Raw genomic sequence first — 20,745 nt, 5'->3', positions numbered from 1 at the left:
TCATTATCTCTTATGTGCCCAACTTATATCAAGAGCAGTGATGGAGGAATGAAGAAATCAAGTCCTATAAAGAAATCATTAGCTTCCCATGTCAGGACGAATTAGATGCATTAGATGTGAGGATCCCATTTGGCCAAATGTGGAAGGACTCTGATGTTCTCACAGACATGAGTTTTCTAGGTACATGTGATAAAGCCTGATATTGAATGCTCTCTATTTTAGTGCAGGTTGAGATGTAATGTTTTGTGAGGCATTTAGAACTGAATAGCAATATGATTCAGAACTTGCAAATATATGGATCATGGTTCTTGGTAAGGAATTTCTAGTTTACATCCATCACCACACATAGTTACAAATGGATTCATTCTGAAATGTGTATCATCCATGAAACCATTGCTATAGTCAAGATAATAAACAAATCTACCACCCTCAAAGCCTTTGTAAACCTTCCCAACCCTCCCTGCCTCCTCCTACTCTGTCTCCAGGCAATGACTGATCAACTTTGTGTTCAAAGAAATTAGTCTGCACTTTCTAGAACTGTATGCATATAAATGTAATCAAACAGTTCACACTCTAATTTCTTCCTCTCAGCATAACTGAAATTCATCCATGTTGCTGCATATCAGTTCAATCCAATATACAGTTGAGTAGTATTCCATTATATGGATATATCATAATTTACTTATCCTCTGCTGTCAACAGACACTGGGGTTGTCCCAGTTCTGGGCTACTATGAATAAAGTGCTGTGAGCATTCCTGTGAAAGTCTCTGGGTAAACAGCTAGGTGTCGCTAAGTAGAATGGTTGTCTGCTTGTATGTTTGACTTTGAATGAACTGCCAGGCTGTCTTCCAGTTTTTAAAACTATTTTACTTTCCCACTAGTAATGTAATGACAGTTTCAATGATTCCACGTCGCTGCCACCCTTATTTTCAGTCTTTTGAATTTTAGCCATTCCCTCTAAATCCTTTTTTAGCCAAATGTCACAAATTTTGATGTGTTCTATATTCGTTATTATTCAGGTAAATACATTTGAAGTTCCACTTGAAATTTATTCCTTGTCTCATGTAAATATGTATTGCTTAATTTCCAAACATTTTCCAGATAGTTGTTATTAGGTTTTTAATAATTCAGTTGTGGTCTGAGAATCTATTTTGTGTGACTGGATATTTCTAAATGTATTGAGAATACAGTTTTATTTCCCAACATATGGTCTATCCTGGGGTGAGTATTCCACATGCACCTAAAAGAATAGGTATTCTGCTCCTGTTGGGTGGAGTTTTCTATAACTGTCAATTAGGTCTCCTTGGTAGGGCTGTATTCTCTGTCTTTACTGATTTGCTATCCATTTACTGAGAATTGTTGAAGTCTCCCGAGTATAATTTTTTTTCTTTTTCTTCTCAGTTGTTAGTTTTGTTTCCTATGTTTTAAAGTTGTTATTATGTACAGTCACACTTGTTATGTGGGCTTAAGGAGCTGGCTACTTTATAATTATGAAACAACCTTCTAATCCTGGTAATATCCCTTGTTTTGAAATCTATTTTGATATTATCAGAGCCACTACAGCTTTCTTTGGATTAGTGTTTCCATAATATTCTCTTGTCTATCCTTTTACTTTTGATCTATCATGTATTTATTATATATATATATATATATATATATACACACACACACACACACACACATACATATATATATGAGTTTCTGATAGTGTGTAGTATTGTCTTCCTCTTTTTTTTAAAGACTGCTTGACAATCCTTTTAAATTGTAATCATTAAATAATTTATAATTGATGTAATTATATCAGTGGTTCTAAAACTCTAACATGTATGATTCACTTGGAAAGCTTGTTAAACCATACTCTCCTGGGCCCCATCCCCAACATTTTTGGGTGGGGCCCATGATGCCATAATTCTACCAAGCTCACAGGTCTTTATAATGCTGGTCTAATAACCACTTGTCTGTGTATTTACATTTGAATGGATCATTGGTGCATTGTTTTCCATCTGCCTCTGTTGCTTGTTTCCTTTTCCCACTTTCTTGCCTTGTCTTAAAATATTTCTTTTTTTGCATTTCCACTTTGACTTTTAAATGATTATTCTAGGATTTCTACTATGTATGTTGTTGATCACAGTCTATCTTCAAATAATGTTGAATAACCTAATATATAAGAATATCAAAAAGTGTATTTACCATTCCCCCTCTTATCCTTTGTGTTGTTTTTGATCATATATTGCACTTCTGCTTATATTATAGATCCTACAATGCACTGTTATTTCTGCTTTACACATTTAATCCTCTTTTAAAGAAATTTTAAAAATTCACTCTTTCATCACTTCTCGTCCAAAATTCTTATACCTGGCAGACATAACCTAAGGGGAGCTCCCAGAACTGCTTTTTTTCTATTATTTTATACCAAGAGGATATACAGTTTCATTGGAATTCATCCATGCCCATTCACTTATATACTATCAATGGCTACTTTCCACTATAACAGCAGAACTTAATGGAGCAAAAAATATTTATCACGTGGCTCTTTATTAAAAAGTTTGCTGATCCTCAGTTTATCATACTAGAAGAATTATCAGTAGGAGAAAACTTGGTCTGCAAAATCGAAAACTAGAAGGAAGAAAGAGAATGAAGTGAAATATGAAATTAAAAGGTAGAAATATGTTTAATGTAAAAATAACAAAATTTATGAATGACTCAACAGCTGAAAGACACTGGATGTTTTTACAGTTTTGAAATTATATTGCCTAGAGACACAAACATAAAGAAATGTTTTTTAAAAATTAGAAAATATATACTGAGAAATATGAATGAAAAAGAAAGATGGAAGAACAATCAATATGGAACATAATTGAATTTTTTCTTTTTGTTTGTTTATTTTGTGGGGAGTAATTAGGTTTACTTATTTGATGGAGGTTATGGGGAATGAACCCAAGACCTCATGAATGCTAGGCATGCACTTTACCACTCTCCCTCTTCTTTTTCCTTCTAAAGAGACTTTTTTTAGAGCTGTTTGAGGTTCAAAATTGAGAAAAAAATACAGTTCCCATATACTCTCTGCTTTGGCACTGACACAGCCTCCTGTGGTATCAACATTCCGCACCAAAGTGGTGCATCTGTTACAACTGATGAAACTACACTGATGTGTTATTATCACCCAAAGTCCACAGTTTACATGACGGTTCACTGTTGGCATTCTGTGTGCTGGATAAATATATGATATGTACCCACCATTATGGTGTCATACAAAATCATTTCACTGCCCTAAAACTCCTCTATGCTTCTCCTATTCATCCTTTTCTTTCCAATCCTCTGGTAACCACTGATCTTTTGATCATCTCCCTAGTTTTGCCTTTTACAGAATGAGAAATACTTGGAATCATATAGTACAGAGCCTTTTCAGGTTGACTTCTTTCATTTAGTAAATGCAGTTAAGGTTCCTCCATGTCTTTTCATGGTTTGATAGCTCATTTCTTTATAGCACTGAATAATATTCCATTGTCTGGGTGTACCACAGTTTATCCATTCAACTACTGTAGGACATCTTGGTTGTTACTAGGTTTTGGCAATTATGAAAAAGCTGCTATAAACATTTGTGTGAAAACTTTGGGTAGTAATGTAGGCTTGTACAACATAACAAAATGGATAAATTTCCATACCTTTCGGTCTACTGATGTCCTGTGCCCTGTCTCCCAATGTTTGTTTGTCTCTTATTAATGATCTTATCATACTGTACATCCTGTTTTTTAATCTTATTTTTCTATTGAGAGTGTATCTGGAATATTATCCATGTCTTTAAATGTGTTTTCGTACTTAGCACTTAGAGGCTGCTTTGTATTCTGTTGCAGGTATATTCGGTATTTAACTAATCAGCTTGGTTGGACTCAAAACACAGAACCAGGGCTAAGCACTTCCTTCTATGTTATGTTCATTTTCCATATATTGACCATCTTCAGCTGACCCTGAGGCCATAAAAGAACCTCTAGTTTGGATGATGTGGTCTCTTGAATGGTGGGAGTGAAGGCAGGTGGATCTACTCATGGAAAGACTGTGCAGTCCCATCTCAGGTCTAAATTAGCCTCCCCAGCATGGGAGCTTGTCCAGGAAATCTCCTGCTCCTGTGTTTGGATCTCGTTTCAATGCAGAAGTGGCTTATGCTACAACTACTTTTGCGTAGCAGGGTGTCCTGGGATTTTGGGGAGAGCTTAGATCCATCTTCTATATTTCCTTAAATTGTGTGTGTTAATTTTGGAAGAAGAAATGGAAGAACAAAAAGATTTTACTAAATTAAGTCATATATGGGGACACTGAAACCTTTTTTCCTCTCTCAGTTCTGGATTTGCAGGAGTCTGAATTATTCTCAATGGAGGAAGACCGAGGAGAACTGATCAGGTCTTACCTTCTAAAACCATGACCTGTGTAAGTTGATTATTCCTGTCTCCTTGCAGTATTATGATTTATGTGGATTTTTTCATTAATTAATCTAAAGCTTCCTACTCTTAAAAGGGTCTCATTCAATTATCTACTCCCCACTTTGTCCTAAAATCAGAAAAAATGACAGCAAATAGCTCAAGTTTCCTCCTTATGAGTGTTTGCTATCCAATGTTTGTGTATTTATTTTCCAGTGTTCTCAGTCCATTTATGTGCTTACTCTTCAAAGTCTATAATGGAGCAGTAAAGGAGTGAACTCCCATGAGGGAAGTATTTGAGTTTCCTTGATAGGTTTGAGGTTTGATGAATTAGAGATGTTAGTCCTATTTAATTACCATTGGTAAACTCTGAAATTCTCCACAGACCCAAGTTTTCCAGACAGATTAAGATATAAATTGGTATCAGTTGGTTTCAGTCTTAGTATGTGATGAGATCTCATATTCTTTGAGAATTTTAGACTGGTTAGAAACATTTATGTAATGCATCTTACCAAGGAATTATGAAGAGGAACATGTGGTTGAATGTGATCTCTTAAATCTGACTGACAGCTATTTGATTATGACTCATCCTACATTATACATTTAGGAATAAGAAAAATGTTGAGTGAGTGATGGAAGATGGCAATGAATGAGAATATTATCCTAAGGGATAAATGCACTGATTTCTAGAATTGATGAAGACTTTCAGAATTTTGTGTGTTTAAAACCAAGCGTGTAAATGTGAAGGATGGATTAAGTGTGAGATATCCAAAATAAAATGGATTGTTATGTAGGCAAAATTTGTCAAAACAAAGAAAAAATGCTTATAGTATGCCCTGACAAAGGATGAATTTGAGGCTTGTAGAAATACTTTTTTTCAAAAACTTTTTTTAATATGGAAATTTTTATATTCAAACTGGGAGAGTGGGAGGGAAATCTCATCTTTCTTTTTTAAACTCTAAAGGGAAAATAATTTAGAACCTCACATTTATTGAGAATTAATATATTGTGCAACTAGCTGACTATGTGGTTACATCTTATATTTTATTGAATAGGGAAAGTTTGATTTTATCCAGTCCCCCTGCAGGTCCGAGTTACTGTGATAGCCTACAAGCTACAGAAAGATTTGTCTGTAGCAATAGGATTCTTCAGGAATATGTAGACAATCTCCTTTCATCTTCTAGCCCACTTGTACTGTATCACTCCCTTCCTCTAAGGCACTCCTATGATCTCCTGTCTTTCTGTTTTGAAAATGTTTTTTAAATTTCATACTACCTGGATTTGAAGTTTCAGGAATTAATGACATTCAGGGATGTGGCCGTAGACTTCTCTCGGCAGGAGTGGGAACCTGGAGCCTATTCAGAGGGACTTGTACAGGGATGTTATGTTGGAGAACTATAGAAACTTGGTGACACTGGGTAAGTTTATTTGCCACAAGAAATTTAGAATGTTCTCTGTGGTGTGTTAATTTCAACACAGTGAATTTCAAAGCTGTCTTTTAAGACATGAGCTGAATTCTTTTTCTTATTCCCAAAGGAAGCTTTGAGGTGTGTCAGTTTGGCAATGCCCCTGTCATTAACCATCATCATCTTCTTTTTAGTGACATTCACATGTCTTGTGACTGTAGCTCTTCTTGAAATTGCCTCCCCTTCTTAATGGCCAAGGGGCTGTGTCATCCTCTGATCCATCTGCAGGGACAACAGTTAGATGTAGATTCATGATTGGCCATAGCAGAAGAGTCTCTATGACTTACATAGTGGTAGATTTGATGAACAGTATTCATTTAAAACTGGAGAGCCCGCATTTCATTTCCTGCAACCAATTTTATATGATTTGTGTTTGAAAGTTCCAGTTCATGAACATTGCACTTATGATTGAATTAATATTCTGTAAATGAATCGGAATGCTTCTTGTCTTCCTCTTACAGAAATGGAATCATTATAATTAGTATTAAGTCCCAGAACTCTTCCTAGGGGGTGTATCTATACATCTAATCATCAATCATATGATAATAACATTGTCATATGCATTTTACTTGCCAACATTGTGGAACAGTGTGTTGAAATGACTTGCTTAAAGTCGTGGGGTTGATAGGTATTAGAGGAAGAATTTGTGCTCAGACCCTCTGGTTCCAGAGTGTTCTCAAACACTGTTAACCTTTTTGGTCACTTTGTTAAACTCTCTTAAGAGGCAGAGTCTACCTGAGTTTAAAATAAAAGTTTCACCAGACCTGCCTGGTTTCTTAAATCATCTCATCTTTCTATTATCTGAAGTCTTTATTGATAACAGTTAACCTTTATTTCATTACAAATTTAACCAAAGCTAAAGATTTTGTTTTCATTTTTATGCCATGTGGCATTTTTTTTTCTTCTAAGCAGTACATTCCACTTCTAAGCCAGATGTGGCTGACTTATCGGAGCAAGGAAAAGAGCCTTGGATGACTTTGAGGGAAGGAACACAAAGCCAGTACACAAGTAAGGAAGGCGAGGAAGGAAAAAGGAAGCCATCAGGGCTGGTAGCAAGCTGTGTGGTGAGGGAGAGGAGATAATGTCTCTGTGTTGTTTGTAAAGTGCCCCACTCCCACCCCTGCGCTAGGCACCAGGACTTGTGGAGCACTGGCTTGTGACCTGGGGAGGAAATAAAGACCTCAGCGTGAGCTATAGAAGAAACTTAAACATTACTCCATTTAGAAATCACCTTATTTCTCTTATATCTCAAACCCATTCTAAGTGATGGGGAGTCTCATTTTTCATTAGTACAATATTTAATCTGTATGTTGTATTCAACTGCTCTCCAGTTCCCCTTTTGTGTGAACACACACACACACATCAATGCAATGATAGTGAGCAAGACTTATAAGGTCCTTGCTTTCATGGAATTTACATCTTACTAGAGTGAGCAGGAATACAAATAGATAAATAATGTTAGGCTGTAGAATGTAAAGAGAGGTTGGCCCACTTACAGTGGTTGTGGATGCCTTTTCTGAGGTGGTAATGTTTGAGAAGAGACATAACATAAGGGCCCAGGCCATGTGTCTGTCTGGGAGGAACACTGCAAGCTGAATGAACGAACAGATTGGAAGGCTCAGGAGATGGCTGGGGCAGTGGTGGAAAGGGAAGTGGAGCCTGGAGCAGGGGCACTGAAGAGAGCTTTGTGAGTTCAGGAATCACCAGTGTAGACCAGAATAGAGGTCCTTAGGGGAGAGTAATAAGAAATGAAGTCACACTGTTAGGAGGAATCAGATCATATTAAGTTTTATTGTATTTGAATTGTTCAGGATAATAAGTATTTGAATCAATCATGTAATCTGTTTTTCTAATTTTTAATTTTCTAAACCATTATTAAAAAATAATAGATACTGAGAATCACATAAAACAAAAGTTTAGCATAATGAGTTGTGTAGGGCAGACATCACTACACTAAAGTCAGGCGATAACATTTTTAAAAAACTAATTATTTTGAAATAATTTCAGAGTCACAGAAAGGTTGTAATAGTCATACAAATGATTCTTGTATACCTTTCAGCCAGTCTTTCCAAATGAGGAAAGGAGCTTTTCTAGTCAACCTGAGGCCCTCCACATGTCTCTACTTAGTCACAATCTTTTACCTCCTGCAAGTGTAACTGCTCTTCTGATTTTAATGGGAATAAGTTCCTTCCCTTCTTTCTCCCTCCCATTCCTTTATGTCTTTTAAGTCTTTTTTAATCTCTACATTTCCTCAACTCTTTTTATTCCTAACCATCTAATTGCTGAAGAAACAGTATCTTCCATTCTGTTCTTTGCTGATGCCATTCTAAGATTTACTCAAGCACATTCTCTGACCTCTCTGTATCCTCTAAATAAGTTTTGGGATCTAGAAGCTTAATGAGATTCATATTCTTTTTTTTTTTCATTTTTGCAAGATGACATCCTGGGCAGTGTTGCACACATGATATGTCAGCACTACTGAGTGCTGGCTCCCCACATACCAGACAGAACTGAGCTTACTGCTCACTTACCACCTCTGCTTTGGTAGTGTCTCATAGGGGAAGGGCAAGGTTGGATGTTACTGGCAATCGGAAGTTTGGTTTTAAGGCCAGTCTTTCAGTGTGGAGACTGGATTAGGAATTGGGTGAAGATCAAAATACAACAGTGGAAAATTAGTGGAAATGGCTAGGTAAGAATTTTGACTAGAGAGTCAAAGAATCCTAGAACACAAACTCTGTTGTTTTCCACTGAAGAGTTGATAGATCTTTCAGGAACTTCCTGTAATGAACAGTCAAGCCATTTGCCTGCACAAGAAACTCCAGGAAGGTAAAATTGTGCTAATGAAGGCAGTGGGAGAGTAATGTCACATGAAGGTAGACAGGCAGGTACATTCAGGGATTAACTGTCCCAGTTCTCGGTGTCCAGGCTGAGTCGGGCAGTAGCTGGTGTAAGTTCTTAGCACATGCTGTCTGGTTGTCTTTCTGGGATTTTAGCTGGCATTGATTCTGGGTGCCTAGGTACAGTAATTCATTAGACACTTCAAAATGATCATATTTTCATTCCAACATTCATTTTCACTTGTTGGTAGAAATAATGTACAATTTTTACATCATCTACTACTTGATAATATACTGAGAGTTTTTATGATAACAGCTAAATAAATACTGGATTCTTTCCCTTTATCTTTAGAACAGCTAAACAGTTGTGTTATCTTAGCATCCTTCCCAGGTGACCAGACAGTTATTTTATTGTCATTATACATTTATAGATTTAGGCATATTGATTGTATCTCTGTCCATTGTCATTATAATCTTGATTATTGCTCAAATTTCTGCTTCCTGGGTTACTGGACCTCGTAATGTTGCCCTTCAAGTCCTTTAGATCCTATTAGTCTTTAATAGCTTATTTACTGTCTGTTATGACAAGATGTTTGAGGTCTACCTTGTATATTTTTTGTCCCAAGCTTTTTTTTTTGTATATATATATATATATTTATTGAAGTATAGTCAGTTTACAATGTTGTGTCAATTTCTGGCATACAGCACAATGCTTCAGTCATACATGAACATACATATATTCGTTTTCATATTTTTTTCACCATAAGTTACTACAAGATACTGAATATAGTTCCTTATGCTATACAGTATGAACTTGTTGTCCCAAGTTATGGCTTTTAATGAGCCATAAGTCTGAGAATTTTTGGTTTCATTTAGTGGAAAGTGATCTTTCAAGAAAGACCACAATCTGCATGCTGGAGGCACCCACTTTTTCTGTTCTTGTGTCAAATCTGGAATGCCATTTTGTGTGCAGTCATGTTTCTCTAGTCTTTTCAAATCTATGGCAATTTCATGGACTTTCATGTCTTTCCTGTCCTTGATACTTTTTAAGAGTACAGTTATTACATAGACTATTCCTCAGTTTGGATTGGTCTGATACCTTGCTCAAAAGTAGATGAGATTGATCACTTTTGGTAACTATTCCACAGAAGAGATGGTATGTCTTTCTCAGGGCATTCTATCAGAGGGTCGGATTGTGGACATATATTATTACTGGAGCTATTAACCTTGATCATTTGGTTAAGGTGCTTTCTGCCAGGCTTCTCTACTGTAAAGGGACTTATTTTTCCTTTATAATTGATAAATATCTTGGGGGAGATACTTTGAGATAATGCAGATAACCTATTTCTCCTGCAGTTTTCACCCATTGATTTTTAGCATCCATCAGTGGATTTCGCTTGGACTAATTCTTACTGCAATGTTTGCCTGATGGTGATTTTGTCCCTCCTACTACATTTATTAATTGGAATTCTTATGTAAGGAAGAATTCTCTCTTCTCCCTTTTTATTTATTTATTCATTTATTTATCAGTGTGGATTTACAGTTTATTTTATTCCTTAGGTTTTAATCTAATAGTATAAACACTAATTTTTGTTCAGCTTTTGCTTTTGGGAGCTTTTTGGGGTTGGTGCCTGTGGTCTTTGACATGTCCCTATCCTTTAGTGAGCATCTCTTACCTTCTGGCACTGCAGGGTACTCCAGGGTCATCTTATATTTTCTTTGCTCTAGTTCTGGACTCACCTACCTCTCTAAGGTGCCCTAGTTCTTTTTTATTAGAGGATGGCATTTAGAAATCCAAACTTGGGCACTAGGTGTAGTCATTGCTCCTGGGATGTCATGGCTGCCCGGCCTTGTTAGCTGACAGAGCCGGAAAATGTGTATGAATGTGTGCCAATATGGCTTGCCACTTCAGGATATTTTCCTGTTATTTCAAAGCTGGAACACCAAAACATGCTTCACACAAATCTTAAAACTCTAAATCACATGGTTGGACAATTTCAGCCTTCATAGTTTTAAAGAGACTAAAGTCAATTGCATTTCTCATCACTGATACTGAGAGAAAATATTTTCTTCATTTCATTATGTTCAAATTAAATATAAACTAATGCAGTTGCTACACTAGCAGTAATATCTAAACATTTATCCATTTGCAGTGAAAATGACCAAAGACCAACCAGTGAAGATAGTTTTGCCATCATTAAATTTAATTTTTACCAACTCTAACTTAAACTATAAATTTAAAAAATAATTTGAAAAATCATAATAATGATTTAAAAAATTAGCCTTAAAACTTTTATTAAATTTTTTTTACAAACTTTTGGGTTACAGTTACTGGATATTAAATGAATATCCAGAAATCTGTGGCATTTCTATAAACTAACAATGAAATATCAGAAAGAGATTAAGGAAGTAATCCTATTTACCATCACATCAAAAACAATAAAATACCTAGGGATGAACCTACTTAAAGAGGCAAAAGACCTATACTCCAAAAGCTAACTTTTTAAAAACCAGTTCACAAATGGAAATAAGCATTTAGAATCTTTTATTGCAAGTGTGTGTTCAGTGGAGTCAGTGCATGGGGAGTGTTATTGTTCCTGAAACTATTCCAAAAAATAGCAGAAGAAGGAACGCTTCTGAGTTCATTCCACGAGAACACCATCACCCTGATACCAAAACCATACAAAGATACCACATACACAAAAAGAAAATTACAACCCAATATCACTGATAAATATAGACACAACAATCCTCAACAAAACATTAGCAAACTGAATCCAACAATAAGGAAGCAATCCCATTTACCATTGCATCAAAAAGAATAAAATACTTAGGAATAAACCTACTTAAGTAGGTAAAAGACCTGTACTCCAAAAACTTTGAGACGCTGATGAAAGAAATTGAAGAGGACACAAACAGATGGAAAGATATACCATGTTCTTGGATTAGAAGAATATTGTTAAAATGACCACACTACCTAAGGCAATTACAGATTCAGTGCAACCCCTATCAAGTTACCAATGACATTTTCATAGAACTGGAGGACATTTTAAAATTTGAATGGAAAAGACCCCAAATAGCCAAAACAATCTTGGGAAAGAAGAACGGAACTGGAGGAATCATGCTCTGTGACTTCAGACTATATCACAAAACTACAGTAATCAAAGCAGTATGGTACTGGCACAAAAACAGATACATAGTTCAATGGAACAGGATAGAAAGCCCAAAAATAAACCCATGCACTTATGGTCAGTTTATCTACAACAAAGGAGACAAGAATATACAATGGAGAGAAGATAGTCTCTTCAACAAGTGGTGCTGGGAAAAGTGGACAGCTTACATATGAAAGAGTGAAACTAGAACTTTCTCTAACACCGTATATAAAAGTAAACTCACAATGGATTATAGACCTAAATGTTAAGACTGGGTACTGTAAAACTCCTGGAGGAAAACATAAGCAGAACACTCTGACATAAATTGCAGCAATATTTTTTGGACCCATCTCCTAGAGTAATGGAAACAAAAACGAGCTAATGGGACCTAATTAAACTTAAAAGCTTTTGCACAGCAATAGAAACCGTAGACAAAACGAAAAGACAACTTATGGACTGGGAGAAAATATTAGCAACGATACTATTGACAAGGTATTTACTTTGTTGCTCAAATTGTCTCAGCTTTGGCCACTTGACAGGGTAGGCTTTTGTGTCCTTTTCAATATGTATCCATCATTCTTTGAGGATTTTCTTCCTTTTAGGTTCCAGGCTCATCTTTCGTTTTCCCTGCTTCTAGTCCTAGAATCAACCATCTTTCCAAGAAGCTCTGGTTCCTTGATTGGAGAATGATTTTTAGAAACCAAGATCTGGGTGTAGGTGAGCTCATTGCTACTAGGGCATCTTTGCTGGAATGCTAAAAATGCATGTACACAGCTGTATTAATGTAACATGTATGTATATATTTTATACATATTAAAAACCATGAATTTATTATACTGTTATCTCCGATTCCAACCTACCTGCACAGGCTTCAATCTAGCCTTTCCTCCCTTCTTATTTGTACTTTCTCTGACAAAGACCTCCCTCTCTTTCTATATACTTAACTCATGACTTACTTAATTACTTATATGTTCAGTCCTAATAAACACATAAAATTGTTTGAAAATTCCCAACCAGTTTCTCTGTGAGAAATAAATTTGCTATCTATAGTATATTTGTACAGTTCTTTTGCCTTTAGTATTACAGTGTCCAGTCAAAATAATGGTTTCTAAGATTGTTAATTTTTTCCTTCTTCATTCTCTTCAGTGTGATTATTTTATTTATCTTTAGTACAATTAGCTTCTTTTGTTATTTTAGGAACTCCCTCTCCTATACATCCTGCTTGATATTTATTTCTAAAATATGTGAACTATTACTATGATTCTAAGAGTGAGAGCAAACAGAAAAGAATTCTCAGTGAAGTGTTGTTCTCACCTCAGTTTAAATACTCTGCTCCTATTCTTTCTACCCCATTTTCACTCAATCCTTCTAGATATGTGATCTCATCAGTTTCTGGTTTATTCCTCTTGATTCAGTTTACACAAGCAAATACTTGTACATGAAATCGCATTCTATATGAACTTCTGCACACCTTACGTTCTGAATTGCACTTTGCTGTTTTCACTTAATAGTTAATCCTGGAAATTACTTAAAACAGTTCACAGAGATCTTCCTTACTGTTGTTATGATTACCTTATTATCATTAGTACTCCTGTGTGTGGATGTACTGTATTTTATTCATTGACTCCTGTATATGGGCTTTTAGGTTGTTTTCAATATTTTTCAATTATGAATAACACAGAATAATCCTTGCCTATAAGTATTTTTCTACTGTTGGAAGTATAGCTTCAAAGTTGACTCCTAGAAGTATGGTTGCTGGTTCAAAACGTAATTGCGTATGTATTTTTGTATGATGTTGTCAGGCTCCTGCTCCAGAAGGGTTGGAACAGTTTGCATTTCTCCAGCAGGGTATGGGAGCAGCCCTGTCATCCCTTTCAGATCTTAGAGAAATACCATTCTCCAATAAAAGACTCAAACAGAATGTGCTGTTATACCCTTTAATTTTCACCAATCTGATAGGTGAAAAATGGTTAGCTCATTGTTCTAGTTTGCATTTTCTTTATGAGTGAAAGTGAACATTTTTTCACGTTTAAAAGCCATTTCTCTATATTTTGTGAATTGTTGGGTTTGTGTCCTTCTTCCATTTTTCTATCTTTTTTTTAATCCTTTGTCTCTCAATTTTTAAGAGTGTTTTTACATATTAGGAGTATTATTAGCCCTTTGAAGTTATGTTGCAAATATTTTCTCCTCATTTCTTAGTTGTTTTGTGACTTAGGTTATGGCAATTTTGCTTTTTTAAAAAAAATGTAGTCAAATTCATCAATCTTTTTATTACCTCTGACTTTTGTGTCACAGTTAGAAACTAAAAGTTAAAGATAAATATCCATGTTTTCTTCTATTACTTGTATGGTTTTACTTTTACATTTAAATCCCTAACCCATTTGCAGTTTATTTTTACATGTGGAGTAATATACAGATCTAGTTAAATCTTTTTCTACATGGCTATCCCAGTTGTCCCAACACCACTTATTCAAATGTCCATCTCTGCTTCTTTGATTTTCTTGTGTTCTTGAGTCTATTTCTTGGGCTTCCTAATCTGTTCTAGTTTTATTTGTGTAACCATGGATCAGTACCAAATTGCTATTCATATGGTTTGTGTTATAGTACATTTTAGTGTTTTTAGAGTTCCAACTTCATTCTTTCATGTGTGAATATCCAGTTGTCACAGCACTGTTGCTAAAAGGACTTAACTGAGTTTTGCTGGCACCATTTTTTTGATAATGAATTGACCATAAATTTGAGATATTTTACATTTTATTTCTGGATTGTGAATTCTATTCCATACATCTCTACATCTATCTTTATGCCAGTACCAAACTGTCTTGATTTACTGTAGCATTGGAGTGTATTTTGAGACCGGGAAGTGTGAGTAGTGTTACTTGGTTCTTCAACACCCCCCCACCCCAGCAAGATTACTCTGTCTATTCGGAGTCTCTTCTACTTCCAAATGATCCGCTTGTCATTTTCTGGACAAAAGGTAGCTGACATTTTGACATGGATTGCATTGTACCTGTAGATCATTTTGTGGAGTATTGTCTTCCATGAACCTGTGAGGTCTTCCCTTTTATTTAGTTATTTAATTTCTTTCAACAATATTTTTTAGTTGTCAGTTTATATATCTCAGCCTCTTTTGTTAAATTTATTCCTACACATTTTTTGTTACTATTATAAGTGGAATTTCTTTCTTAATTTTGTTTTTGGATTGATAATCTTGATTTTAGTTAAGATGATTTTACATCCTGGTATACTGTCATATCATCTGCAAATAGTAATAGTTTTATTTAAACTTCTTTACTTTTTCTACCTCTAATTGATTTATCTTGTCTAATCAAATTGGCAATTATCTTTAGCACATTCTTGAATAGTTGCAGAGATAGTAGGCATCCTTGATTTGTTCTTGATCTTAGCAGAAATGCCCATAGTTTATCCCCACTTAATAAGATATAGCCATAGAAATAAAGGGTGTGTGTGTGTGTATACAGGTGTTATGTTATTAAGTATCCCTCAGCATCTCTTTGCTTGCATTTTTCTTTGCTAATATTTTATATATTTTCCATCGCTATTTATAAGTTATTTTGGCCCATATTTTCATTTAATGTCTCTTACCAGGTTTAGCTATATTTTTTCATAAAAACTACAAAGGGACTTAAGTAAGTTTTCCTTCATTTTCAGGGCCCTGGAACAATTTATAGAGCATTAGCACTACAGCTAAAAGCAATCATGGCTTTCTGCTAACTGTCTCCCAGTATTTTCTCCTAAAAGCATACTAAACAAAGGAATGGAAAGGTAGTAAAACGAGACAAAATCCACATCCTTAGCATAATTTAAAAGCAGGATACCAAAAGTTGCAGACATATGTAAAAAAATACTAAAGTCACAAATCCCAGGACACACTCCCCTAGTGAAGACAGTTCTCCTTGATATTTAATGATAAAATTAATTAGTATCAAAAGAACACTGCAATGAAAATGACTTTTATCTGGATTCACCAATTGATAAACTTTCCATATCTACTTTATTTCTGTCTATATTATATTTACTGCTATTTGAAAGTATGTCTTAAACATCATAACTTGACCCCTTAATCATCCAGCAAGCATTTCCTAAGAATAAGGATGTTTCTACAAATAAGGGTATAATTTTAAAAGTTTACAGAAATGTTCTTCACACAGAGGTTCTGTACTTCCACATAACAGCCAAAATTTTTCTCAGAAATCATTCTTTCTGCATTTACTGACATAATCATTTATTTCTCCATTGTTATGTCACTATGTTGAATTCTGTTTATTGACTAACCATTCTGGAATCCAGTGTGGTCATGATGTGTTGACACATTATTCCTTTTCAATTTAGTTAGATTTGAATTTTTAATATTTCCTTTAGGTTTCACGAATGAGATGGGTCTGTAACATTCCTGTTTATTATCCTTTTTAAGGTTCGATGTAAACATTGCATTAGCTTCATAAATGTATTGAAGAAGATGTACCCTTTTCCTCCATCTTGGAATGTTTGAAGGAATGTGCCAGAAAAACCAAGTGGGTCTTGAGTTTCCACTGTAAATTTTTTTACATATTCAAATTATGTAATGCTTGTAGAATAGTTAAAGTTTTCTGTGTGTTAGACTTGTATTTCATCAGTTTTTCCATTAATATCATTGGTCTGTTTCAGGATCATTAATGTCACTGTCTGTGACAGTTTTTCAATCTTTCTTTGTCTTTCAGGATTTTAACTGTCTTGACAGACCCTGCCAAGTATCCAGTAGAGTATCTCCTAATCTGGGTCTGTTGTTCTCATGACTGGAGATATGGGTTTTTAGAAAAACTACATTAGAGGTGAAATGTCCTTCTATCAGATCACATCAGGGATGCAGGATATCCATGTGACATCACTGGTGATGTTAACCTCAGTCTTTTGGCTAAGGTGGTGTCTGTCAAGTTTCTCCACTCTAAAGTTAGTATTTTTCCTTTTTCATACTCTGTTCTTTAGAAGCAACTCACTAAGGTAGCACACCCCGTGGGCGAAGGTGCAGGATTGGGAATTAAAAGTCTTCTTTCTGCAGAGTAGAAAATCTGTATTTTATCTAGAATTATTCTATATATGAAAGATTTCTCTTCCTTGTTTATTTCAGTGTGGGCTTACACATATTTACTTCATACTTTGAGTTATAATCATGTTACATTATTTCTTTTGCTTTGGCTATTGGTAACTCTTTTAGATTGGTTCTTATGTTCATTTAATATCCCCATCCTTCTGTTTTTTTTGAAGATTTCTTCCCTAGTACTGCTTTCAGACTCGTTTTGTCTTCTCCCTTCCCTGGTCCTAGAATCAGCCATTTCTCCTAGGAGCCCTTTTATCAGAGGATGGTGTTGAGAAACCAAGATCTGGGTGCTGGGTATACTCATTGCTACTGTGTCATTGCCTCTATGCCCCCCAAAGACCTATCTAGGTAACAGATGTATGCACACTCACTCATGGATACTTACGTATACCTGTGACTGTTTTATTATCCATCCATCTCTATCTACATTAAGTTAAACTTGAGTCCATACTGGTGTTTCTGACTGCCATCCATCTCTATCTACATTAAGTTAAACTTGAGTCCATACTGGTGTTTCTGACTGCCATCCAGTGCCAGAGGGTGCCTTCTACCCTTCCTGTCTTGTTTATCTGTAATGGTATTTCTCTGACAGAAAACTGACTCTCACCATCCATCATCCATTCACTTATTTGTTCAGCCCCAGTGTACATGTAACATAGTTTGAGAAGTGTTAACCTGCACCCCCATGAGAAACAAATTCACTAACTCCAGCAGTGTTTATGTATACTTCCTTTTGCCTTATATTTTTCAGTCAAAATATTGTTTTCCAAAGTTGGTAATTATTATCATAAGGCACAGTTTGGTATATTGCTCAACTTTTTAATTTCCAAATGTATGTTGATTGTCTAGTTGTCTTTGTAATATTGATTTCTAGCATAGTTTTTGTGATCAGATGACATACTCTATGATTTTGATCCTTTGAAATCTGCTGCCAAGTATATGATCTCTTTTTGTTGCTGTTGTTGATGGAGGTACCGGGGATTGAACCCAGGACCTTTACTCTACCAGTGAGCTATACCCACCCCACTGTGATCTCTTTTTATAAGTAATTTGTCTTTGCCTAAATAGGAACTGAATTCTGTAATATTTAGCTTATTTCCATAGATTTCCAGATCCTTATTGATGATCCGCTCAGACTCTGGACTGTGTCAATATTTGGCTTATTTGTTAACATGCCATGTTAACAGATGAATACAAAATTAATAACCCTTATTAGGAAATCCTCTGCATGCATTGTAGAAAACAGAGACATAAAATTTATTTTCAAAACATTAAAATCTCATATTTCTACTACTTTAACACTTTAGTGGATTTACATACACACATGCATATACATGTTTTTCTTTTTACCAATGTGACATCGTCTTCTTACTGTTCTATAACCTGACTGTCCTTATCATTGATTTTTCTACTTCTATTTCTATTATATTTTGATTTTACTGCATCTTCAAAACCCAAATCCTATTCGTAGGATAGGTCCAGTTTGACTTGTTCAGATCAGTATCCAATGCCAGACTATGCATTCCAGCTGGTTATCCTATCACTGACATCTCTCTTAATCTAACACATTCCCTTTATTTGTGACACTGACATTTTGAAGAGACAAGGCCACTTATATTTCAAAATCTGTCATCTTCTGTACTTGTGTGGATACTGTCCATGGTATAATTTAACTTAGTTTCTATCCTTTGTATTTCAGTAAATTGGAAATTATTTTCAGTCTTGAGGGATTCATGTCAAACATTTGTGGCTGAAGTACATCACAGGTGGCATGTGTACTCCACTAAAAGACACAATGTGTGTGGGGTCGCACCACTGGTTTTGTAACGTGACCACTCAGTTAGGGTAACAGTTGGCTTCCTCCATTGTTCAGTTACATTCTTCCTGTTGTAACTGAAAAGAAGTCTGTATTATCTTGCTTTTGCATCACAGCAGCCATCAGTTCTATAAGCAGTTCCTCTCCTCCTAGTTTTAGCAACATCCTTTATACTTATCTTAATAAGATTGGGAATTGTTAGGTGGTTTTTAAAAAAATTCTATCATGATTTCTAGTTTTTTTATTGACATGATCAACTGGGGCTCTGGTTACTTTTTTTTTTTTATTGAAGTGTAGTCAGTTACAATGTGTCACTTGTCTGATGTACAGCATAATGTCCCAGTCATGCATGTATATACATATATTCTTTTTCATTGAAGGTTATTATGATATTGAATATAGTTCCATATTTGGTTACTTTGAAATATAAATTGATGGGAGAGGGCAGGAAAATATATTTTACTTAATACTGATAATTATAAAGTTTTTAGTAATATACTATTTAATGAAAAAATAACTGAAGATGGTTTCTGTTTTCTAAAGAATCATTATATTTTTATCTTTTATTTATTTAATATGCTTAATCCAACATAATTTTTCTGTTCTTTCACAGTATTGGTCATATACAGCTTAATACTCAGACACATGGCTTTTTAACAGTCATAAATCTGTAAAATTTTCCTTTTTTGGCCTAAGTTTTATGAGACTTATCTTGTATCCTCCCTGCCCCATTCTTTGAATTAAACATTTCTTTAAGGATTTTCTGATCCATAATAGTACTAAATATTTAGAGATGACAGAGTAAATGATCACTGTGCTTATCCTTCTAGCCTTTTTGACAGTTTTTCTATTCTGTGGAGACTGATCTGTTCAAGATTTTTGTCTTTTGTAGAGTTGGTTTTGATAAATTATGTTTATGTCTTTTACTTTTACAATTTCTTTTTTTAATTTAAGTACAGTCAATTACAATGTGTCAATCTCTGGTGTACAGCACAATGTCCCAGTTATGCACGTGCATACATATATTCATTTTCATATTTACTTTTATAATTGCTTAAAATTTTATAATCCACTCTTTTCTCAATTAGTTTACCTAGTGTGTCATTGCACATTGATTTTTCTTATCAAGGAGGTACTTTTTACAATTTATGTGTTGATTCTGTTCTTTTCCCAAGCTCATTTCATTCTGGTTCTTATCCTTATTCTTTCTGCTTTCCTTCAGTTTACTTTGATTTTTTTTCTAAATTTATAGTAAATTGTATATTAAATTTGTGTTGAAGTGACAACTTTTCTCTGAGCAGTATAGTTGGAAGTTGTACCTTCTGAAATGTAGTCTTTTCATTGTTTGGTGTCTCCATGCCTCTAGTTTCACTGTTTATTTCCTAGTATGATAAAGATTGTGACTCTATTTGAATTTTGACTGCAGACAGCTTTCAGGCTCCACTTCTCCTGCCCCACTTTTGGGAAAGCTGATAAAAAAGCCCGAGTGCTCCCTACTTCAGTGCCAGTGGGCAATTCAAACCATGCAAACCATGTCCCACTGCAGGAACCCTCAGCCCTGCACCACACCCTCACCACCATAAAAAAATCCCTAAGTCAGTCTCTTTTCCAGATCTCTCAAGTCATCTTCAGACCAACTTGGGAACAATCCTGCTCTCTCTAGGAAGCCTTACTATACAAGTAACAAATCTTTTCACACCTTCTTGGTGTATGTGTGTGGCATTCTCAGTCTTGACTCCCAAGTCCAATTTGGTGTGGGTATGCATCCTTCCTCTGCTCCACTACATTTAGTTAAAAGAAAATGATTTTTCTAGGTAGACAGAGCACTTTTTTTCTGATGTTGCTGTTATTTTCAGTGTTATTCTTTGAGGTCAGAGAAGGTGTCACTTCACCTGTTTTACATATCCCACAATGGATTCACAGAAAAATACTCTTCGCCCTTGACTTGTGCGCCCCTCAT

At 35.2% G+C, this 20,745-nt stretch overlaps 1 protein-coding gene and 1 long non-coding RNA gene across 2 annotated transcripts in view; one reads left to right on the top strand and one right to left on the bottom strand.

Moving 5' to 3' along the window:
* LOC116282235 (uncharacterized) overlaps nucleotides 1-20,745 on the bottom strand; it is a 43,592-nt gene that overhangs the window by 10,350 nt on the left and 12,497 nt on the right. The gene's annotated exons all lie outside the window — the stretch shown is intronic.
* The window catches only part of LOC102527004 (uncharacterized), a 48,868-nt gene continuing 32,540 nt past the window's right edge, over nucleotides 4,418-20,745 (top strand). Inside the window, 4 exon segments of the mRNA XM_031681734.2 lie at nucleotides 4,418-4,426; nucleotides 5,710-5,762; nucleotides 5,764-5,834; nucleotides 6,792-6,890. Of these exon segments, the coding sequence (XP_031537594.2) occupies nucleotides 4,418-4,426; nucleotides 5,710-5,762; nucleotides 5,764-5,834; nucleotides 6,792-6,890 (232 nt within the window).

This window comes from Vicugna pacos, chromosome 9 (genome assembly GCF_048564905.1).
Source record: "Vicugna pacos chromosome 9, VicPac4, whole genome shotgun sequence".
Lineage (NCBI taxonomy): Eukaryota > Metazoa > Chordata > Mammalia > Artiodactyla > Camelidae > Vicugna > Vicugna pacos.
Note: the sequence above shows the minus strand (reverse complement) of the source record. Positions and strands in the feature narration are given on the sequence as shown.